At 29.3% G+C, this 25,069-nt stretch overlaps 4 protein-coding genes across 4 annotated transcripts; 3 read left to right on the top strand and 1 right to left on the bottom strand.

The window, feature by feature from the left end:
• Positions 1-3,458: 3,458 nt before the first annotated feature.
• Phum_PHUM266320 (uncharacterized protein) lies at positions 3,459-4,455 on the bottom strand (the record flags this gene model as incomplete). Its single annotated transcript, XM_002426603.1, has 2 exons — positions 3,459-3,563; positions 3,868-4,455. The coding sequence occupies 2 exons, from the start codon at positions 4,453-4,455 to the stop codon at positions 3,459-3,461; spliced, it is 693 nt and encodes a 230-aa protein (XP_002426648.1).
• Positions 4,456-14,181: 9,726 nt separating this feature from the next.
• On the top strand, positions 14,182-15,329 carry Phum_PHUM266310 (uncharacterized protein; the record flags this gene model as incomplete). Its single annotated transcript, XM_002426602.1, has 4 exons — positions 14,182-14,200; positions 14,448-14,502; positions 14,890-14,950; positions 15,291-15,329. The coding sequence occupies 4 exons, from the start codon at positions 14,182-14,184 to the stop codon at positions 15,327-15,329; spliced, it is 174 nt and encodes a 57-aa protein (XP_002426647.1).
• A 2,849-nt stretch (positions 15,330-18,178) lies between these two features.
• Phum_PHUM266300 (uncharacterized protein) lies at positions 18,179-18,524 on the top strand (the record flags this gene model as incomplete). The annotated part of the gene is made up of 2 exons (XM_002426601.1): positions 18,179-18,349; positions 18,510-18,524. The coding sequence occupies 2 exons, from the start codon at positions 18,179-18,181 to the stop codon at positions 18,522-18,524; spliced, it is 186 nt and encodes a 61-aa protein (XP_002426646.1).
• Positions 18,525-23,622: 5,098 nt separating this feature from the next.
• Phum_PHUM266290 (Agglutinin isolectin 2 precursor, putative) lies at positions 23,623-24,264 on the top strand (the record flags this gene model as incomplete). The annotated part of the gene is made up of 1 exon (XM_002426600.1): positions 23,623-24,264. One exon carries the CDS (start codon positions 23,623-23,625, stop codon positions 24,262-24,264), a length of 642 nt encoding a protein of 213 aa, XP_002426645.1.
• Positions 24,265-25,069: the final 805 nt, after the last annotated feature.

The raw sequence follows: 25,069 nt of genomic DNA, 5'->3' as shown, positions 1-25,069 counted from the left end.
TTGTGATAGGTCAGAGTTTTATAAGGGATGCGAAGGGGTGGAGGTGGGGAGGAGAAGAATGGGGATCGAAAAGCTTTTCGCTAATACCAGATTTTCATTACCCCCGTGGTCGGTCTCTTGATACACGTGCTTATTTTCCGACTCTTAATGATTAATGAATTCTTCTTACCAATATGAGGGAAAATTCAATTGAATGAATTATGTATCGTGATAACATTGATTACAATTTCTTATTTTTTTTTAAAAAAAAAAAAAAAAACATTATTCACAACAAGATCTAGGAAAAAAAATTCATAACAAATTCGTTAGAAATTTTCCTTTTTTTCTTATAAATAAATAAATCTCGTGGTGATGTATAAAATTTAAAATTTATCGATATTAGTAATAATAATTATTATTATTTGATTTAATTTATTGATAGAAAAATAAAAAAAATATTTATTTTAATAACATTAACATTGCTTTTTCTTGTCGTGCTGAAATTTGTTTAAAGGGTTTTTTTTTTGTAAAAAATCTAATAACTTTTTTTTTTAACTTTACTATCTTTATTGTTTATATCTTGTTAATAAATAAAATATAAACAAAAGAATATTTTTTAATAGATGACGTAATAAAACCATAACATATCAAATTTGTAAATTTACTTATTTATTTATTTTAAAAAAACAAAATGGTAGAATATAAAACATAAAATCAATTATAAGATACATAAAAAATTATAAAATTTTATTAAATAATAAATATAATTCAAAAATTACTAATCACTCATGTTATGTACATAATAAAGTGTTTGTTTATTTATTTTTTATGTTAATAAATACAAAAATTAAAAAGAAATGTGTTTTGTAAAACATAAAAAATGCATGAACGGATACAAACAAACATTTTGTTTTTTATGTTATTTTATAAACACACACGCGCGCGGTAAAAAATTTACATTAATTTATTTATTAAAATTACAATTAATAATAATAATAATAATAATAATAATAATATAATAATAAAATAAAAGAACAGTGAAATAGTAATAATAATAATTTTATATCGAATGTATAAATTTAATTTATGTGTTTAATATTATAGATTTTATTTTTATTTTTATTAAACAATTAGAAAAATCAATTGCAATAAATAAAATAAAACAATTATTAATAAATTAAATAATTTTAAACAATAAAAAAAAAAGAAACTTTTAAAATTTCAATATAAACAACAACAATACAAACAAAAAATCCGCCATTTTGTTTTCACATGTGACGCCGTACAAAATAACAAACGCACGAGACACAAATAAAAATTTTTATTTTTACGAAAATAAATCACACAAATAAAATAAACACTAATTAATAAATAAATAAATTGATAATTTCAATAATTATTTTAACGTTAATATTTTAATAATAACTTTTTATTAAAATAAATAAAAATAATATTTTATTTTAAACCGACAAACGACGACCGGTTGAGTTTTACCGCCATGTTGATCATGCGCTTTAAATTTTTTTTTTTAAAATCTACGTTTAGCTTATGTTATTTTTAAATTCGAGGGTCGTTTACGAAAACGGTTGAGAAATAATTTTTTTTTTAAAACAAACGGGGGAAAAAAAATAATTAAAAACAAACGGACTACGTTTGTTTGTTGATATTTTGATTATCTGCTTATTTACAAATAATTAAATAATTTTTTATTTAAACAAATCGGGAAAAAAAACTTTCGCGAACAAATAGGACGACAGTAATCCGCGGTCATTTTAATTATTATTATTATTATTATTATTATTATTATTATCATTATTATTTCCTTTCGGTTGCTATTAGATTTACGTTAGCCAAAAAAAAAAGTAAATTAATTTGGTCATTAAAAACGCTAATGATTTTCTAACATGACTATAATTGATTTTTTTTTTTTTTACATACAGGTAATTTTACGACGATGAAGTTTTTCATATTAACCCAAAAATTTTATTATTATTATTATTATTATTATTATTATTATTATTATTATTAATATAAAAATTTACTTAAATCCGTTAGATTTACCACCACCACATTTTACATCCACCATTGGAGTTTTTGTTTTAAAAAAAAAGCAACAAAAAAAATCAACCGGTTAATTAGTGGTCGAGTAGCCATATTGTTAATTAAAATTTATCATAAAATGATTTAGTTAATATATATTATCATAATATAATCGTATGATCGAAACGAGGACAACTTATAATGTGGAAATTTAGACATTTTTACGACTTTGTTGAAATTATGCGTTTTATTTGTTTTAAAAAAAAATATATATATATTAATTAAATAATATAAATTATTTTTATATTTTATAATGATAATAACATTAATATAATATAATATATATGTAATAAACTTACCATTTGTTTATGTACATAAATTTTTTTAACTAAAAAATTTGTCAGATTGTTTATAAAATTATAAATTAATCACTGGATTCGAATATAAAAAAAAAAATTTTTTTTATATGTAAACGAGGTGTTTTGATAAACGATTGTTTGTTACAATTTTTACAAGTGGTTTGTTCGTTTGTTTGTTTGTTTCGAGTATATTTATTATAAAAAAAAAATTGCTGAACGTTGTCGATGCGAGTTTAGGTTTAATACTGAAAAAGGATACCTGAGAGAGAGAGAGAAATGTTTGTTGTTAGTACTTTCACCGGTAAAAAGGTTTTTTTTTTTGATACCAAAAAAAAATAGCAACAAACAAACAAACAAACAGAAAAAAAAGAAATTTTTTTTTTTTTTTTTGAAAAGCGTTTGTAAGGATGATTATATTAAATAAAAAAAATTTGACGTTTTTTGTCCAAATATTTAAAGTTAAATAAAAAAAGGAAAAAAAAGGGTTTTCAATACCTGAACCTAATTTTTCCTTTGTGTAAATTGTGGATTTAACTTTCTAATTCACACTCGTTTAAATTTTTTTTTTATTTTCTGACTGGGGGGAAGTGGAGGAGGAGGGAGAGGGTAGTAGTGGAGCCATCATAGGGATCATAAATTTCAAATTTGTCATCTTTTTTTTTTTTCCTTTCTTTTTACTCAAGGTTGAGAATTTTTTTTTTCTTTTCCCAAATAATTTCAAGGTTGTGATTCGCATTTATTTATACTAAAATATAATATATATATATATTGAATTATTATAATATAAAATATAAATATATATAATCATTCATATTATTATTATTATTATTACGGGGTAACAAAAGACCAGAATTAATTTATTTTTAAAAAAAATTTATAAAGAGAAAAAAATTTTTTTTTTTTAAAGTTATTATTATTATCATTATTATTATCATGTTGGTGCTGGAGTATGGAATTGTAAATTTTGTCCAGTTGGTAAAAAACTTCTTTTCCATTTCATTCTTCTATTTTGAAACCATATTTTAACTTGTCTTTCGGTAAGTCCGAGCGATCTCGCAATTTCTATCCTTTTACTTCTCGTTAAATATCTATTCGAATGAAATTCCTGTTCCAGTTCCAGCGTCTGTCGTCTGGAATACGATTGTCGAGTTCTTTTCCCTCCAGTTTCATCCTGACTCTTTTTACCTACGTAAGAGAAAAAAAAATTATTTTAAAATCAATTTATTACGTTTTAAAACACAGATAAAAATCGTCTTTAATTTTCATTTCCGGTAAAAAACAAAATGACCGCCGAGTTAAAATCGCAACTTGCGATTTCAAAATAATAATAATAATAATATTTACCGTTTTCCATCCACGGATATATCGGTAGACTAGAAATAACATTTGGTTCAGGTAATAATTGTTCTTCTTTGGTTGTTGCGTTTGTTGTCGTTACGATTCCAGCGCAGGGGGTGGTGGTGGTGGTGGTAGCGGCGGTTCTTATAACTTCATCATTTCCAACTAAAAAATTAGATTCACCGTAATTATTATCACAAATGTTGTGTATTTTTTGCGCGTTGTTATCAACAAAATTATTTTTATCATTTTCTTGTATTGGGAAAAAATTTTCAAAATCTTTATTATTATCATTGCTGTCGTTAAATTTAATAATGGCGTCCGAATCATTATCTAGTTTGTTACGAAATTTGTGATAATAATCATGATGATAAACATTTTTAGATGACTGGATAAAATTTTGTTTGTTATCATTCGGATGGTGGTGGAAAAAAAATCCACCCTCGTACATAAATTTTTCTTTTTGTATTTTTTTTTCGTAATCGAAATTTTGTTGTTGTAAAAAATAATTTTGTTTTAATTTTTCTGTCGTTATTCCGCCATTGTATATTTCCGCCTGATTATGATGATAATGATGATTATTATTCGGGTTGTTTAGGTAGTATTGATATTCTTCAATTTTATCAGTCTTGTATTTACTGTAATCCGTTGTTGCCATGGGTACGTTATCGTACCAATTTTGAGTTGTCGAATGTTCAAGGACGTAAGGATTTTGATAATGATTCATGTTTCCTTCCATATTTTATCAAATTTTTTATCATTCCCTCTTATTATTATTATTAATATAGTCTTTTAAAAATTTAAAAAAAAATAAAACGAATAAATTACGAAAGCGTTTTTCACTAAAATTTTTAAATTAGTTCCACCTACATAGTTAATCACTGTACAAAATTTAACACAACCTACTGTCGTATATTTATATTCACTTTTTAATAATAATAACTAATAAATAAAATTTATGTATTCGTTTATTACGTTAGTATTTTTGTTATTGAAAAAATTTTTATTATGAAACAAATAAAAATTTTTTGTTTGTTCGTCGTGCAGTTACGTGGCAGAAGAGGCGTTTGTAAACTGGCAAAAAAAAAAAAAAAAGAAAATGATTTGTGTGATCAAGGCTACTACTCGTAGACCAAAAATAAGAATAAAAAATAGATAGTTAAAACTTATATTTCGCTTATGTGTAAACGATCATGTGTTTGATATACAAAAAAAAAAAAATTTCAATTTTTGGGTGGTTTTGGGTCGCTTGGGCGTCCTTTCTTTACCCCTTGGATAAGGGAACATAATACCCACCCCGACCTTGTGCGTTCTATTGTCACCACCCTCGACATTGGTTGTCAATTCAGTTCCCGATATTTTCAATAACACCCCAAGTAAAAACTTTTTTTTTTTCCTTTTCCTTTTTTTTTGTCGACCCCTCTTTCGCAAAATTTTACTAATGAAAACTGTACAGATTGTTGTTGTTGTTGCCTTTTTACGTAGGGTGAAGTTTTTCTCTCCTTTTTTTTTTTAGGTTTTCAAAGTCCATATGGCGATAAATTTTACATCAAAAATAAATTTAAGTTTTTAAAAAATTGGGTTTTGTACTTTAAATTCAAAATTATTATCCGGTAGCGTAATAATTACTGTCATTTTTAATTACCTTTTTTTTTCTTTTTATTACTACCTGCGGCGAGTAAGAATATCATTAAAAAAAAAAAATCTCGTCGAATATTTTTTTTTTTTATAAAAAAAAACTTTTACTTCCAGGAAATGATTTAAAGTAATAATTACATTTCTGAAATGTTTAATAATAACGTTAATTAAGGGTAGTAAATGGTCATTTACTACCCTTAAATAATATCAATAACCGATTAATATAGTACCGTGGAAGGGGTGATTTAAAATTTAAAATCCCAACCAACCCTTAAAAATTTTAATCGTTTCGTCATGCCACATCATTTTATTATCAATCAATCAATTTTATAATTGCAAACATATTTTTATTTTTCTTTTCGCTCTTATCATTCGTTTTTTGCTTTTATCAATCCGTGAAAATTTTTTGCGTTTTGGTATTGGAAAATTCTGTCGAACGATTTGTTCGTTTTTTTGATGGAGAAAAAAAAAAAAACGCGAACAAACGAGATCGTAAATTGTTTGTTATTAAAATAAAGACGTTTCAAAAGGTAGTTGTGAATGGAATCAATATGGAAAAAAAAAAAGTTCATTCTTTCATTTTGAACCGACACACACACATAACTTAACTTGAACATTGAAAAAATTCAGTGGCGTGACTAAGATTCAAAAAAAACACACACACACACTTATGCACAAAATTTATTTATTTTTTTTGTTTTCTTCTGTTATTTTTTTTTTTTTCTAATAATAATAACGTAAAAATTCTTTAAACGCATAACGTAAAGTTATAAATGTATTATTATTATTATTATTATTATTATTATTATTATTATTACGAACGCTAATAATAATAATAAATATATATTAACCGATGTTTTCGATGAGTTTATTTATCCACAGCGTAAACGTTTACCATTGCAATTAAATAAATAATTAATTTTTTTTTATTAAAGAAAATATTATACTCGAAGGAGACAAGTTATCCCGAAACCGGCACTGTTGAAAATTTTCTAATGATAATAAAATAATAAATTATAGGAAAAAAAAAAAAAGAAAAATTTTTTTTTAAGGGTGGACGACGGACGGTACATTAATATACAATGCAGCATCCATTATTTTTCAATTTTTACAACATCATTTATTTAAAACTTGTAAATTTTTTTTTTTTTTTTTTTTTGAATAGGTACGCAACGATACCATCGGGGAAATTTTTTTTTTAAAGCATCTGTTCGGGTTTTAAAGGGAAATTTTTCCCTCTTTCCCCCCCGCCCTCACTCTAAAAAAAAATCTATTTCGATGATGTAATTAATTAATCATCGGTCAATGTAAATAAATTTTACAAACGTAAAAATTTTTTTTACGTGCCCGAGACTTCATTTAAGTTACTATTATTATTATTATTATTATTATTGAAAAAATGCTTATAAACACGTATAAGAGTATTTTTGTGCGTGTAAATAAATGTACTCCCGCACTCACACACACACACACATAAAATTTCGTATTTGAATTAAAAAGAATAATACCAAAAAATAAGTAATTGTAAGAAGACTTATGTAATCATTGTTAAAATATATATTCGTAGAAGTCATTTTATAAGTAATGAAATAGTTTTGCAACTCATTAATCAATTGCGTGCGTGTGTCGGTGTCAATCAAATGCATTTTAAACGGGAAAAATGCCTCCTTGCCTGCTTGCCTGCCTGCTTGCCTGCTTGCCTTCGTTTAGAAAATTGGAAAATTTTTCAAAATTTGGAAAAACCTTTTTTTTCCTGAGTTTAATTTTTTTTTACGAATGGATAATCAATAGTTAAAAAAAATTTTGCTTTATTTTTATTTTTTTAGCGGTTTTGTTTTCGGTCGTGAAAAAATGCGTGTAGAGGTTAAAACGTTATTAAAAATTACCCATTATTATTATTATCATTATTACAATCATCCCTTAACCGTTAACCCTTTTATTTTCGAAAACGTTTATTTACTTTTCTGGTATTTTAAACAAACTTCCATTTTGTTTTTTGGTTTTTTTTTTTTTTTTGGAGTTTTTCGCAAACAGTTTAATTTTTTAAATTCAATAACCCTTTTTTTATCTCTTTCCCCCTTTTTTTTATTTTCTCTCTCTCTCTTTTATTATTGATTTTATTGATTGAAAATTTTCAAACGTCAATAAATCGGTTCAGATACCCTTCTTTATAATGTTTGTACCGGAAAAAACCTTATGCCTCTGGAAAAAAAAACAAATTCGCGAAAAGTTTCAAACATGCAAAATTAAAAAGTTAATAAATTATTAAAAATAAATAAATAAGATATCAAAAAAAATTATGTATCTTTATTATTTATTAAAAGAGATGACGACGACGACGACGACGTTGTGGAAAAATATATAAAAATTTTTTTTTGTTACATCAAAATACAGACATTAAAGTTTACCAGAATAAAAAAAAATTATGTTGGGGGTGGAAAAGATATAAAGTATATATTGAAAAAAAAAAAAAATAGCAGAAGAAAAAAGAGAGAGAGGGGATGAGAGAGGGTAGGGGAGAGGAGGAAGGGGAGAGGCATCAGCTGCAAGAAAATAGAAATTCAATTGATTTTGTCCAGCGATGTATAAAGTCATTCGTCTTCGTTCTGGAATCTCTGTCCGTCTGTCTATCACCTCTTTCATCTTCTTCTTCTTTTCTGCTTATCATCAATTTTTTTTTTCTTTTTCTTCTTTTTCTCGCTTTAAAATTTTTTTTTTTTTTTTTTTTTGCGTTTTTGGTTTAAATTGACTTTTAAGGGAAAAAAAAAAAATTTTTTTCTTTATGAAATCGAAAAGATTTTCCTCCCCCCCCAAAAAAAATTAGAAAAGGAAAAAAAATTAATTTAAAAAAAAAAATAGATTTTCTTTCTCTCTCTCTCTCTCTCTCTAGATTTTCCAAAAAATTTTTTTGTGTGTGTGTGGAGGGGGGGGAGGGATTAAATTTCGGTAAGGAAAATTTCTTTTACCAACGTTTGACGGTTGTTTGGAAATAAGGTTTTTTTTTTTTTCATTAAAAAAAGGAAAAGTTTTCGGAAAAGTTTTTTTCTTTTTGGCGTTTGAGAAAAGCATAATAAAAGAGTAAAACCGAAAGAAAAAAAACGACGACAACGAGTTAAAACGATGAGGGTTTTTTGAAAATTCAATAGTTTTTCAATGAAAAGGGAGTCAGCAACATCTTTTAGCAATTACATCCTGATTGACAAGTACTTTATCAATGACAGCATCCAAACTTTGCTCTCTCTCTCTTTCTCTCTCTTACTCATATAAAAGCGCGTACATTTTAAAAACTCATATCTTTTTTTTTTCTTATTCTTTCTTATTCTTATTCTTCTTCTTTTTTATTTTTTTTTTTCCTCTCATTTTTTACTTTTTTCATGGTGGCAAAAAAAAAAAAAATTTTAATATTGCTTCCTGAAAATTATTTTTCTTTTCCCTTTTTCTTTTTTTTCTCTTCGGAAAAAAACCCCGCGTAAATTAACTTTCAGCCATTTTTCCCCGTTTTCTCTCTCTTTTTTTTTTAATGATTTAAAATAACTTTAGGTTTAAAATTTTTATTATTTTATAGAAAAAAAAAAAACATGGCGAGTTTTTATTTAAACCGACATATGCATAAAAAATTTAAACGTAAGGGATGTTTGTTAGGGTTGTTTTCCTTAATATAAACAAAATGAATTATGCGTACGGTACTCATTCATGAATATAAAAAAAAAAAAAAAAAAAAAAAAAAAATTTTCGGCCGTAAATAAATAATAATAATAATAATTACTGTTGGAGTTTTTATTTAAAAAACCAAAAAAAAATACAAAAACACGCGAAAAACGAAAAAATAAAAAATAAAAATAAGTGGGACGACTCTCAACGCCATCTAACGGAAATTTAATAAACTAAAATGCGAAATTTACAAAACTGATAAAGTGGTTGAGCGAACCCTTTGCAGTCGGGGGGGTAAAAAATTTGTTTCTATTGTTTGAAAATTTGAATTTTGTTTTTTTGGCGGGTTTTTTCTCCCGATTTAAAACTACAAAAATAAAACTAAAAAAAAAGGAAATTTTTTTTTATAAATTTAATTAATAAAAATTTAATGGTAAATTAACCGTCAAATTAAATTAAGAAATGACAATAATGATAATAATTATTAAAAATAAAATGGCGTAAATTAATTTAAAATGTTTATTTATTTTATTTTATTTTTTATTTTTTTTCGTAAGATAAATAAAAAAATTAAATTGAGTTCTTTCACTTCAACAAAAAAAAATATTAATGATGATGATGTTGATGATGACGTTAACGTAATTTAAAATTGCAATACTCGAACGGGGACGACACCAACACAACATAATCATTTCCGGTTTATAATAAATCGAATAAAATTTTACATTCGTTTCCGTTTTGATAATAAAAGAGTATGAGAAGTATAAAGCGGATTATCGATTTCGAACATTTCACATTGCCAACAATCAAAAGAGTTTTTCCTTTTTCTTTCCTTATTACCTGCGTATAAAAAAAAACCGTTAAAAGCGGGGTGTGGATCGTGGAAGGAGGGGAGGAGCGAGGGGAAGGAGGATAATCGTCAGCTGATTTTAAAATTAAAAAAATTAACTTAAACGAAAATACCTTAAAAATAAATATTAATAACGTAATATTATCGAAACGTCGACATCCGAACCCTTTTTATTTAATTATTGTAAAATAATAATAATAATAATAATATAGATGATAATAATGATAATAATTAAATAATTCAATACAGGTGGTGATAATAAAGTGTAAAAATATTGGGAAAAAATTAATGGCGGTGGTAAGGCGGTGGTGGGTAAGTAATAAATCGTTTTTTTATTTAAAAAAAAAAAACTTTTATTTCTTTAACCTTTACACTCCCTCCTTCTACCACCCTCCCGCCATCTTACCCGCCAATTTTCCAGCCTTTTTTTTCATTAATATAATAATAATAATGATAGTAATATTTTGACAAAGAATTTATTTCTTTTTTTTCTTTTAAATTTTTTTTCTTCCCCTTTTTTTTTTCTTTTTCTTATTCTTTTCTTTTCCCTTTCCTCCCTTCTCCTCCCACTCTCCTCTCCCTTCCACCACTTTCTCATCCCTCATATATTTTCTTTTTTCATTTCTTTTTATTTTCCCCGTTAGTTTGAATTTTAATGAAAGCTTATTATTAATCATTGAAAACAAACAACGACGACCGAAAAAGCTTCAACAAAAGTTATATAAGAAAAAAAAAAAGAAAAAAAGAAAGAAAGAAAAACTTGATTGTGATCGTCGTGTAATTAAACTCATAGTAATGAGTCTCATTAATTAAATCACTTAAAATGAAAATTATAATTGTTTTAAATATTTTACAGCCACAACAACTGCCAAACAATTTTTTATTATTTCGTTCGCCATTTTTTTTTATTTTTATTTCTAATAATATTTTTTTTATTATTATTAATAATGAATTAACGGGGGTTGCGTTTTTTTTTAAATGTAATTAATTTAATTATTATTTCTTACGTACAATTAATAAAAAGTGCGTGAGTGCGTGAGTGAGTGAGTGAGTGCAAACGAGAATTTTAAATAAAAAAAAAATTTTGTTCCACCATTAAAACTTTTTTTTTTTCTAAATTATATTTTCTTGTTATGATTATGAATTAAATGTAAAAAGTTGTTTTTTCGTCGTAGCAGCAGACGAAAAATCGTGTAATTTATTTAATAAAAAAAAAAAATTTTTTTATTCAAACTCTAAGGAAAAGGAAAATTTTTACTTTTTTTTGTAAATCTCATATTTAAATTTTCCTGAAGTAGTGAAAGCAGGTAATGTAAAATAACACAAATGTCTAATTAAATAAACGACCTGACGACGAACTGACTGGGGGGTGGAGGGAGAGGGAGGGAAGTAAGACCCTCCCGTCTCATGGGGGTCCTACGGATACCATCTTTGACTCAATTTAACTTAACTTTTTCTTTTTCAAAAACTTTAACGAAATTCAAGATTACGATCGTTGTGGAAATGAATTTTAATTTTCTAGAAATTTCTCTGTCTCTCTCTATCTCTCTCTTCTCGTTTGTTCGTTTTATATTATTAATATTTGTCAACTTTTCTTCACCTTCAAAATTATTATTATTATATATATATACTTTTTCGAAACAAACAAACAAAAAAATAAAGTTGACAACGACGACGACGACAATGATAATGACAATAACGACGATGATGATGATACATAAATAAATAAAAAAGAAAATTGCACGACGATGAAAATTGTATAATGTCGTCGTTATAACGTGTATGTAACCGTGAGAGCACAAAAAACAACTTTAATCACCTTGATTTGAATTTCAAAAATATCATATTAAGTAAAAAAACTTTTTCCTTTTTTTTCATCCCCCGAAAGCCCCCTCTTCTCCTCTTCCCTTCCCTTCCCACTACGCCCCTCCATCAATTTTTTCTTTCGGGAAAATCTTCGTCCCGTAAAAAAAAAAAAATTTTTTATTTATGGCGCCTTGAATGTTTTAAATCGGTATTTCCGGTAGGTATCACTTTACACACGCGCACCTAACCTTTGCACTCTCCCCATCTCCCCCTTGCGCACACACACACACGCATTTTAAAATTCTCTTGAAAGATATCATTAAAAAAGGAAAATAAAATTTTTGCATTACTTTCCATTAAACACGGCGGCGGTTTTTTTTTTTTTGAATGATAATAATAATATTTAAAATACTTATTTACCAAATTCGCACACGCACGTAAATACTCAAAACGGGTAAAAACGATTTAGTGAAAAAAAAATTATTATTATAACACTAGAAAGTAGTAATTAGTAGATTTAAAAAAAAAAAAAAAAATGAAGATGTGAAATATAAATTTAACTACTAAATTTAGCCTCCATATTTTTTTTAGTTTCTTTTTTAAAAGAGCCGCATAATAATTCATATTAAAAAAAATTCTCAATGATTATTTTACTGTTAGACTTAAATAGAGAGAGAGAGAAAACGTAATAAAAAATTTTTATTTTTATGACGTCATCATAATTTTTATTAAAACGACGGGACGAAAAAAAAAAATTTTTTTTGTCTTTGTTGTTTCACGACGGGATTTATTTCATGGGAATTATATCTACATGTGTTCCCCTTCCCTCGCCCTCCCCCTTTCCTTTCCCTTAAATTCGATTCGGGAGACGATCCTATGTAAGGGCACAAGGAAAAATTAAATTAAATTAAATTAAATAAATAACTTTTTAATACTTTAAAAAAAAAAAAACTAATTAAAAAAAAGAAATGATGAAAAAAAAATTTCCACATATGCCAGAAAATTTTAGGTACAATTGAACCGTGAACCATGGAACCAACTTTTTTTTTTTGGATGACTTCTTTTTCAATTTTAGTCTGAGTCCCATAAATCTTAAACATTGGCAAAACTTTTTATTAAAAAAAAACGAAACCGTCTGAGACGCCATTTTTATATTTGATGCATTTTTATTTTTTTTTTTTAATTGATAGAAAAGAAAAAAAAAACCTATAAATAATTTAATGTTTTTTTTTCTCGTTTTTTAAACAAACCTTATTAACCTCTTACAAATAATAATAATAATAATTTTGTCGATAGGATCAATGAAATAATAATAATAATAATATTCAATAAGTATTAAATTCAATTTTCTTCTTCTTCTTCTTTCTAAGAAGTATAACAATTCTTAGGTGGTCGTCTCACGTTCACGTATGTGTTTATAAACAAGACTCCAGTTTATGAATATTATAATTATTATCATTATTATTATTATTATTATTATTATTATTATTATTATTATTATTATTATTATTATAATTAAGTACGTACATACGAAAATAGTATTTGTTAAAGGAGACGCCGCACTTACTAGGTAATTACCACATATTAACTTTAAATCACACAGGAGTCGATGCGTTAAATTCATTTGTCATTATTTAAATGTTTTTTTTTTCTTCTTCCTCTCTCTCTCTCTCTCTCACTCTCTCCGCGTGTGTGTGTGAGAGAGTAATTACCTTCCCGAAAATAATAAATAATCTCACGTATTACCGTTACGCGTTTTTAAAAATTATTTTTACAAAAAAAAATCACTCACCGTAGACCGGATATTACTTTTTTTTTTGTAAATAAATTTTTTTGCTAATTGATTTATAAATAAAATAAAAACAAATTGAATTAATGGATTGTTATTAATAATAATAATAATGATAACAACAACAACAACAACAAACAAAAACGACAAACCATATTTATTACAATAATCTATTCGTTCGTTTGTTTGTTTTTTTTTTGAGGGGGAGAGAGAGAGAGAAGAAATGGGGAGGGAGGAGGGAATTTTCTTTGAATAAGTTGGCAAAAAAAAAAATTTGTTAATTGATAAAAAAAAAATTTTAATTGAAAATGTTGGTAGAATTGTTTGACCAACACCCGATCAAGGGCATTAATAAACCATAAATAAAAAAATATTATTCTAATGGATGTCGTAGTTCACAATTCGCACAAGTTTAATAATAAATACTTACTGAATATCCGGTTTTTTTAAAAATTTGCAGTATGTATATTATATACAGTATAAGTCTATAATATATAATATAAAAGTATAAAAATTCGAGGACTCGGTTTTTAAATCCTTACACGAATTTTTTTTTAATTACCCTTTTAAGTGTTTATTTTAAAATTGAAAAAAAAAAAACGGAAGTGGAAAAAAAAGTTATAATTGTAATGGCGTCGTCGTGTATTTAGAAAGAAAAAAAAACGGAGGGGTAGAGGGAGGGTGGGTAATTACTAACGGCTTATTCACGGTTTTTTTTAATGAAAATAATAATGATCGAATTTGATAATAGTGTTTGTTACCACCGATATGTTTTCTATTTGTTACCGGTACCAAATTTAACCGGATATCCGTTGAATTTATTCGATACGAAACGAAAAAAAAATTTTTTTTTCCTCCGTCGTTAATTGTAACGTTTATATAATTAATTGGTAATAATCAATCATGGAGTTTTCATATCAATTCCAGTGACCACCCAAATGATCAATAATTTGATCATATTGGATTTTTATCTTTTTTTTTTTTTTTTAACCGGTAGTAGATTTTAAAGTGCGTGTATTATGCGTATTACGTACGCACCCTGAAGTTGACAGGTAAATAATAATAATAATAATAATTTTTTGAATTAAATTTAATTCAATATTAAAAACTTTCATTTATTATTATTTTTATTAGTAATAGTACTACTGGTGTGTGCGGGCTTAACTGACTGATAACTTTAAATTTATTTTATCTTGATTTCTTTTTTTTTTTTATTTAATAGATGATTTTTCATGATTTAGATTGACAGCCTTTTCTTTTTTTCTCTTTCTCTCTCTCTCTCTCTCTCTCTCTCACACTTACTTCCTCTCCGTGTATCGATTTCTAGCAAAATGACTAATGTTAGATTTTCAAATCGATCCATGCTCTCTCGCTCGGGTTTGTTATTAAAAAAAAAAAAAATTCGATACAATCTTTTACTTTTTTTTTTCTCTTTCCAGGGAGGAAGAAGATGATGTTTTTGATGAGGACAAAATGGAACAAACTGGAGATGTTTTACATGTTGGTAAACCAAAAAAGAACACGCGTGATAAAAACTGGAAAACTAAATTTTAATCGGTGAAAGCGATATAAAGTATTAAAAAAAAATCCTCGCTTTAAAATATTATTATTATTACTAAAATAAAAATCACTGGAAATTTTATAGTTTTTTTTTTTTTTTTGGAGAAAAAAGCAAAAAAAAAAATTTTCAAGTTTTGTATACCTGATTAGTTGAATATAACCGAAAATAAATAAATTTCGAATTTTAAATCTTGTCCAGTATATTTTATTTAACGACAGTAAATTAGTCAAAGTTATTTTAGTTAACAAATGACGTTAATAATATTTTTTTTTTTTCCAGGAAGTTGTTATTATGTTATCACAAATAAAATTTAGTTAGTTATTTTAATTCGACGACGACGACATTTTGCCAAAAAAAAACACGATTTTTATTTAAATAATTTTTTAACATTTACATAAATCCACAAAAAAAAAAATAAATAAATAAATAAATTTTTAATTTTTTGTTGTTTGTTTGTTTGTTTTAGTTTTTGCTGGATAATTGAAATCAATCGTTAATTAAAAATGGAAGGAATTTTTTTGGAGAAAAAAAAAACTAAATCGAAATATAATGAAAACAAATAGTAATTTTATATAAGAGAAAAAGAGAGAGAGAATAACTGATATTATCCATTTGGAAAACTGGAGAAGGAAAAAGCAGCAGAAAACTGGAGAAGAAGAAGAAGAAAGAAATGATAGAAAAGGAGAAATCGGGAGAGAGAGAGACAGAGAGAAGAGAGAGGAGGGTAAGGGAGTAAGGGGGAGAAGGGAGAGCAGGAAGAAAGGAGAGAGAAAGAGAGAGAAATAGGCTCAAGCATTACGACGTAGAATAATGTTAGACGGGATGACGAATGCCACTCGATTCGTCACTGTCGAAAACACCGAATCATTTTATTAAATATAAATTAAATATAAGTACATATATTTAGCTAACGCGAGAACGATGTCATTTTAAAATTTTAAAAAAATTTTCTATTTTTAATTTTTTATGTAGAGCATAGAATATGGAATTTATACAGGGGAGAAATGATTTTCTTAAGAGAAAACAAAAAAAAAAATAGTGAAACGTTTCTTTTTTTTTTTTTTTGTAAATTCGTTCGGCTGGAGAAGATTAAAATGAGAGAAAGCTGGAAAGTGATAGAAAAATAATTTTTTCTTTTAAAAATAGGCTCGAGATTAAAAAAAAAAAAAAATGATTAAAAAAAGGAGAGAGAGAGAAGGAGAGAGAGAGAAGGAGAGAGAGATGAGTTTTTTTTGTAACGTTCAATTTTAATAATTATTTTATTTTTTTTCTCTCTCTCTCTCTTTGTTTCTAATACAAAAACTGGAGAATTTTATCTAGAAAAAATTCATCGTCGTGTTTATTTAAAATCATTTTCCTCCATGTTACCGTTTAAATATATTTTTTGGCGGGAAAATTTAAAATTTTTGTTATTATTAAAAAAAAAAAAACCTTTTTTTATGTTTTGTAAGGATTCATTTGAATCGCTAGGATTCCAAAAAAAAAAATCAACTTTTATAAAATTGACCCAACAACGTTTGTCCACGCCATTTTGTTTTTGCCCACGCGTAAGGAAAACATTGTCGAAAAAAAAAAAAAAATTTGTTGTTTTTGTTTGTTAGAAAATTTTTTTTTTACTTTTTTTCACACGTTTTAAATAAAAAATATGTCGTAACACTTACTGTTTATTTTTTTTTTTTTTGTAAAATTTTTCGGAGATTTTTTTTTTTTTTTTTTTTGTAAATGTCATTTAAACTTGTTTTTTTGTGGTTAGCAAACTTTATATATATATATAAATTTACATGTGACGAAAAAATTTATTTAACAAGTCGAATAAAAAAAAAAAAAATTATTTTTTTTTGGGGGGTTTTTTATTATTATTATTATTTTTTTGTTAATGTATTTAGGTCAATAACAACAAGTTGTTTTTTTTTTTTTTTGAAAATTTATTTATTTATTAAGGATTATGTACATAAATAATGAACGTTATTAAACTTGATTTTTTCATTTTTTTTTTTTTTTAGTCAGGCTGTTTCATTAATAAATAATTTTTTTTTGTGAAATTTATTTTATTTATTTAAATATTATCAAAAAAAAAAAAAAAAATTCGTCGTTTTAATAAAAGGATTAAACACGCACTCACGCACGTACACACGCGCGTTCGTGACACGACGAGAAGATAAAATTTTTTTGTTTTATTAGGTTTTGGAAACTAAAACCTAATAACCGAAAATGCGTAAGAATAAAGAAAAAAAAGCAGAAGAAAAAAAAAACTGATAGTCAGCCATGTGTAAAAGGTGATATTGTGAATTCTTTCATTTATAATAAAAAAGATTTACTCAAGTGAAAATAAAGAAAAGAAATCTCTGATGCCATTTTTTTTTTTTTTTTGCGTTTGACAAATGACAAACAAACAAATTCAATATTGGGCTCATGCGTATACCAATCGCATAACTCGTTTTTTTTTTCTTTTCTACAGTTTTATGATTGATTATCAACAAACGATTGTACGTAACATTCATTAACCGTTATTTAAAGGTTACGAAAAAAATTATTATTATTATTATTATTACGAATCCTTCTTAAATTATTCTTTTATTATATAAAAAAAAAAAAATTCGAACGGGTCGTGGAACTAACAACAACAAAAAATTCGCCATAATGTACCTTTTTAATTTACAAAGGTTAAAATAAATTTTTATTTTTTGATTCATCTATTGTTTTCTTTTTTTTTTTTTTTAATGATTTCGACTAATAAAGTCAAAAATAGCGTTGAACTCATTTATCTTCTACACGTGATGATGGATCCGTTATAAAAACATGTCTTCTGCTAATTTTTTTAAATGTTTTTTTTTTTAAATAATTATGAAATAAAAATATTTTTTTTTTATATGTAAAATTCGTTATAACCGATCGAAACGATCGATCGATCGTGAATAAAAAAAATGATCCATTGGGATGCTGCGTTAATAAATAATAAAACAAACGAACGTTACGCACTTTTTTTTTTAAAGCACGTACGTTTAACAATAATAATAAATGAGTTTGGATTTTTTTATTGATTTCATTTAAACGTCATTATCATTATTTTTATTTTATTATTATTATTATTATTATTATTATTATTATTATTATTATTATTATTATTATTATTATTATTATTATTATTATTATTATTCCCGCATTCAATGAGGGTTGTTGTGGCTGATGCTGCTGCTGTTGCTCTTGCTTCTGCTACCGCCCGTTGTATCTCACCACCACAAGTTTTTCTTACTAATTATAACAAATACGTCTGGCAAGTTGTTACAAATAAATTGTTGCATTTAAAAATTAATTATAAAGGGGATGAGAGAGAAAGGGTGAGTTTTTTAAATGCGTTTGCGGTAAAAATAAGAAAATACTAATGTATTTACAACATTTAACTAAAAGGAAAAAAATGAAAGAACCTACCCCCACCCCACCCCACCCCCCGACCGATGTTACTCGAAAAAAAAATTTTTTTTCTATCCTTTTATCCAGTCAGGGTTATTGTAAAAAAGAATCGTTCAATAACTAAACCCAATATAAATCCCTTTTATTATTATTATTATTATTATTAAATCCACGACACTTTTCTCCCCTCCTCCCCCCCTTCCATAGCATATTCGAATGACAGTGAATGATTCGTAACGGCAAAGTAAAGAGAAAACAAATCGGAAAAAGTATTAAAATAAAAATAAAAAAAATAAATAAGTTGGAGAAACAAAAAATGAGAAAGAAAGCCGACCAGATAACAAAAGGAAAAAAAAAAGATGGAATATAATTAATCACGTGACCAGGTTCACTGACAAATGAGCCTTATAATGAAATCTTGTTCAGGTTTTACGTCTTATTTTGTCGACGTCGTCGTCGTCGTCCTCATCGTCCTCGTCGTGCCTATGAGGAATAATAACCTTAATGAGAATTTTATGCAATTTACCCGAAAAAAATCAGGGTCGCCCCTATGACAAAATAATAATAATAATAATTATAATAATAATAATAATAATAATAATAATAATAATAATAATAATAATAATAATAATAATAATAATAATGATAATAATAATATGGGAGAGGAGAAAAAAAAGTGAGAAGAAAAATACACTTGATAAATTATTTACATAAAAAAAAAGAAAACGATAAGGAGAAGATACTAAAAGACTTGATTTCGTCACGATTTTTTGGTCCATGATCAAAAAACTCTCAGACTCCCAAAAAAAAATTATCTACGCGATGATGGTGACGGTGATGGTGGTGGTGGGAGTGGTTCGGTCGGATCAATCGAAAAACAATTTCAGGTATGTTACGAATAAAAAAAAATAATTCACGGTGTTTTAAAAAAAAGAAAAAAACAATAAACAGGAAAAGGTTAGAGTAAAAAAGGAAATTAAATTTTCCGCCATTTTCTTTTACACCCCTTCCGTTTCCCCTCTTCTAATCCTTCCGCTTTATTTAACATGTCATTAACAAGTTTTACGGCATACGTTTGTACTTATAGATTTTAGCGAGTGGAACTAAAACCCGTGTTAACTACCTACATACCCATACAGGTAATAAATCATAATAATAATAATAATATTCGTGAGTTTAAATATTAAATGAAAATTATCAATGATTGTGCTTTGGGGTATTTTTTCGAAAAAAAAAAAATCCTTGGCAGTGAAAAAAAAAAAATTTTTTTTTTAATATGAATTTATAATGAACGTGCGGTGCGGCGGCGACGACGACGACGACGACGTACCTGCGTATACCTACAGGACGATACTTCGTATTAATAATGATATTCGGGTTCTAAAAGTTATAATCGGTCGAAGAGTATATATTTATAAAGCACGTGGAGTTTTCTAGAAGTAAAAAAACTTTAATTTTTTTCTTTTTCCTTTTTCTTTTGTTCTTAAAGATAAATTTCGAATCGATATATTTTTTTTTTTTCCTTTGAAGGAAAAAGGAAAAAAAGAAAAATTCTTTTTCGAGAAAAGAAAAATTTCACCTGAAGAAAATTCATTAAAAACCCTCAAAAGATTTTATTACCCCTGTGGGTATGTGGAAAATGGAAAAAGGTTTAATGGAACAATGGACGAAATCAAAGTAAAAAGTTTTTTCAAATAGTATGAGGGTGGGCCAAAGGTGGTTGTCAAAGTGACATTGACGAATCGTCTCACTCGGGACTCGAACAAGATTAATCCCCGTCTCCAAAGCAGCAGCAGCATCTTTTGCTCCATCATGATGGCGGCAACGGCAGCAGCAGCGGCGGCGGCGGCGGCGGCTTGCCATTTTACTCATTTTTTTTTTCATTCCTCTCTTTCCTTCTTTCTATTTTATTTCTCTTTTTATTTTTCTATCTCTGTCTTTTTCTATCCGTTTTCATGAAAGCATGGCTGTTGTTTTCTTTTTTTCCTCCCTTCATAATTATTTTTATTTCATAATTTCTGACGTTTTTTTTTTTTATACGTGGAAATTTTAATTTTGTCATTTTTTTTTTTTTTTTAGAAACAAACGATAACAAAAATTTTTTATTCAAATTTTGTTTGTTTGTCGTTTGTTTGTTTTTCAAGAAGAAAAAAAATTTTTTTTTTTTTTTTAAATTACTATATCAGGTGTTGGTTTATTAAATTACTTTTGTTGCAAGAGTAATTTTTTTTCTACTCTCTCTCTCTCTCTCTCTCTCTCTCTCTCTCTCTCTCTCTCTCTTTCTCTCTTTCTCTCTCTGCATTCATGATTACTCAATTTGAAATTTTAAATCCAGGATTTCTTCTTTTTTTTTTCGAAATAAAATTCACGTCTCGTACCAGAAATCAATTTATTTTGATCATAAAAAAAAAAAAAACAAGTAAATAAATTTGCATAAGTAAAAATTTTCCTTTTTGTTTTTTTGTTGTTGTTGTTTTGTTTTTGTTGTTTCTGCAAAGGATGACATATTGCTTCTTTTACTTCTGGGCTTGAGACATTAATCTAGAACTCTCTTGGTCCTTTTGCCAAAGTTTTTTTATTTTTTTTTTTGTCCTTCTTCTTTTTTTCTACTTTTTTTTTTTTTCTTTTCTTCTTGTCTTGTTTTCTCTCCCTCTCTCTCTTATTACTTTTACGAATCGACGTCTTCCATCGGATTATTTTATCATTAATATGAAAAATTAATTATCTTAATAAAAGCAGAAGACACTCCTACATTTAAATAAATAAATAGTTTTAATTTTCTCTCTTATTCTAGGAAGTGAAGATTTTCAAGGTCATTTAGAAAAAAAATTCGGGGATTTTTTTTTCATACGAAAATAAAATTATTAAGTGATTTATTATCATTATGACTACATTAATTTTCAAGTTGAATTTTCGGGGGGGGGGAGGTGGGGAGTAGGGAGCGTATAAAAATTTAAATATTTTGATTTTTTTTTTTTTATATTTAAAATCATTTCCTGGAGTGAAGATTCGTCGTACGAAAATAAAAAAAATTTGATTTTTTTTCCCAGCGGGGGAGGGAAGGGAAGATTGGGGGAATTTTCGTTTCCCTTAAATTTTATTTTTCAAAGGTTAAATTCAAAGGTTTTTTTTTTATTTTTAAAATGGACACGGGTGTGGAAAAAGTGGCGGTTTAGAATGCTCGAGAGATGTTTTTATACTATGACAAAGTATTTATCCTTTTTACCCTTGTGATGAGTGATGTTCCAGGGCTTCTGTTTTGTTGCCACCCCCCACCCCCATCCGCCTTTACTCCCTTAATTTTTTTTACTTCTCATCTATTCTTTTTTTTTTTTATTTTTTCATCTCTCTCTCTCTCTCTTTCCCAACCTTCGAACAAACTCCGCCATAATCCATCAAGTTCTGCCAACCGTAAGACGCTTCCTTTATTTTTCTTTTCTTCTTCTCTTATTTTTTTTTTCTCCTACTAATCTATCTTTTTCAACTTTTTTTCTTTTCATTTTTTTTTTTTTTTATTTTCGAATAGAAAGAGAAAACGAAAATATTTGAAAAGGAAAGAGAAGAAGGAGGAGGAGGGGGAGAAGGAGGAGAAAAAGAAAAAAAATATCAGAAGGAAAAAAAAAATATTAGAATCGTTTTTTTTTTTTTTTCCGTAGACTAAATTAATATTAGTCGCCATTTTTATTTTTATTCGGAGCTCAAAAAACCAAACCTTAAAATTATTATCAGTATATCTCAATTGTGACGTAACATATTATTATTATCATCATTGGATCGATTAATAAAATTTTAGTAAACGTTCATTTTAAATTTTTTCGATTTTATTTCCGGCAGGATTCTTTTTATTAATTAATTAAATATTGGGTTGGCCGATAAGTGATTACGGATTTTACCAACAGATAGTTTGTCCATGTTTTTGAGTACGTTTACGTTTTTGCACAGACATGAACTTTTGATATTTTATTATTTGGTTCCTTCTGTAACATTTAGTTACCAAAATTTCATTGAACTCTTAAATAATGCGCGAGCAAAAGACATTTAAACATGGGGAGCCAAAGGGAGCATTTCCTCCACATTTTTTTTTTTTATTTTTGAAAGGGTGTTAATGCTTCTCAAGCCTATAAAAATTTGTGGGCAGTGTAAGGTGATGAAGCCTGAACGACAGTGTCAAACCTAGTTGGCGAAATTCCGTTCTGGAGATTTTCCTTTGAAAAATGAGGAGCGCTCCGGGCGTCCATTGGAGGTCAATGATGACCAAATGAAGGCCCTCGTTGATTATAATAGACATAATTCGACAAAGGACATTGTAAGAAATCTAGGTGTGTCACATACGTGCGTCAAAAACCGTCTGCGGCGTCTTGGGTGCCATAAGAAGCTTGATGCGTTACTTTGGGGAACCTTTTTTTTTTTTTTTTTTTTGATATCTCAGGAGAAATGCAGATTACGCTCAACCCCTCCTTTTACAGAGGGAGTGTGGGGCTCAATATGGGAATCGAGAGAAGGCCTAACCGGGAATCATACCCACTAAAATTCCTGAGCATGTCGCAGTAGCGTGGCTTATATAAAGAGGGGAGGACGTTCGTTGGGGTCGTACCTACATTTCAGTCAGTCCCCTCTCCGGGAAGCCAGAACGTTACCGTTCTACACGATTACTTTGGTGGGAGATTCGCCCTAGTCTTCGTTCCGCGGTCACCTCGAAGACGAGAACGCATTTCCCAGGACTTTCGGCAAGCCCCTTTCGGGAGTGTCCTCCGGTCCTTCGCTGGGGGGAAAAGATGGGCAACTCGCCTGTTTCCTGAGAATGCGATCGGATGGGGGATAAAGACTTACCGTCGTCTCCTGAAAAGGGCAAAGTTAAAAGTTAAGTGTTAGTTGATCGCATCATCTAATACAAGGTAAACGGGATTGTGAAGGAGAAAGACAGACGAGGGATCGTCCGGGATCGACGAGCCCCAAGAAAGCTAAGTTCGTCGCCGTACTCACGGATGATCAGGCGTTGATTGTTTCCTCTTCACCGCCGATGCCGCCGTTGTTTTCCTCTTTTCTTTTCTTTTCTTTTTTCGTTGTGGTCCTCTTTCGTCTGTAGGACCGCTTCTGAAAATCGCGAGATCACGGACCATTCCCGAGGTCCGCGGAGCAACCCGTTCACTGAGCCGCGTATCAACAAGTCGGGTCCGATGGCCTCGACTAGCCGCTGCCTATGGACGTCCCACGTGGGACATGTCGCAATTGTGTGTTCGACGTCGTCCTCGGGCGCACCGCAGAACCAACACTCCGCCGTCTCCGACTAACGAGTTTACGACTATGTGGGAGTTTATTGGGCGAATGTGGGAGTTTAGTGGGCGAAAGTGGGAGTTTAATGGGCGAAAGTGGATGTCGAGGGGGCGAATGTGGGAGTTTAGTGGGCGAAAGTGGGAGTTTAATGGGCGAAAGTGGGTGTCGAGGGGGCGAATGTGGGTGTCGAGGGGGCGAATGTGGGAGTTTAGCGGGCGAAAGTGGGTGTCGAGGGGGCGAATGTGGGAGTTTAGTGGGCGAATGTGGGAGTTTAGTGGGCGAAAGTGGGAGTTTAATGGGCGAAAATGGGTGTCGAGGGGGCGAATGTGGGAGTTTAGTGGGCGAAAGTGGGAGTTTAATGGGCGAAAGTAGGTGTCGAGGGGGCGAATGTGGGAGTTTAGTGGGCGAAAGTGGGAGTTTAATGGGCGAAAGTGGGTGTCGAGGGTGCGAAAATGGGAGTTTAATGGGCGAAAGTGGGTGTCGAGGGGGCGAATGTGGGAGTTTAGTGGGCGATAGTGGGTGTCGAGTGGGCGAAAGTGGGTGTCGAGTGGGCGAAAGTGGGTGTTGATGGGGCGAAAGTGGGAGTTTAGTGGACGATAGTGGGTGTCGAGTGGGCGAAAGTGGGAGTTTAGGCCGATACCGACTCGGCCTAAATCGGAGCTCCGTACAGGGCCATGGAGTGAACGACCGTCGCGTATAATCGCCTGACCCGCAAAGTGTCGTCGGCATAGCAAGTCAACGATACGCCTTCGGGAAGAACGGTCCGGGTGAGGACGCGGTCGTAGGCGATGTTCCACAGGAGTGGTCCTAGAACCGATCCCTGGGGCACGCCGCAGAACACGTCCGCCCTTCCCGTCGTACTGTCCGGTTTCTCGTACGCGATCTTCCTCTTCGAGAGGAGGGACCCTATCACCGACACGAGATAATCTGGCACGGACTTCGACGTTAGCCCGTCCCTTATCGCGGACCAAGGTACCGAGTTAAACGCGTTTTTGATGTCGATGGAGACGGCGATCGCGACGCCGCCCCCTTGAAGCGTGTGCCGGATTCCGGCGCACACGCGGTCGTCAAACGGCCCGCCCGGAAGCCGTATTGATTCGGAGAGAGGTCGTTCCTCCCTTCCCCTGATCGTAAATGTTCGACGATCCGGGACGCTATCACGCGTTCGAACAACTTGCCTTTCACATCGAGAAGACAAATCGCCCGGTACGCGCTCCGCGTCGTCGGATCCCTACCCGGTTTGTCCAACAGTACCAAGTTTGCTTCTTTCCACGGCGTTGGAAACGTCGCCTCTCGAAAGCACGCGGTGTAGAGCGCCGAAAGACGCGCACACAGTACCCCGACAGACTTGCCGAGAATGCGGTAATGCACGC

This window comes from Pediculus humanus, genomic scaffold (assembly GCF_000006295.1).
Source record: "Pediculus humanus corporis 1103172107642 genomic scaffold, whole genome shotgun sequence".
NCBI classification, from domain to species: domain Eukaryota; kingdom Metazoa; phylum Arthropoda; class Insecta; order Psocodea; family Pediculidae; genus Pediculus; species Pediculus humanus.
This window is presented reverse-complemented; position numbering and strand designations above follow the sequence as displayed.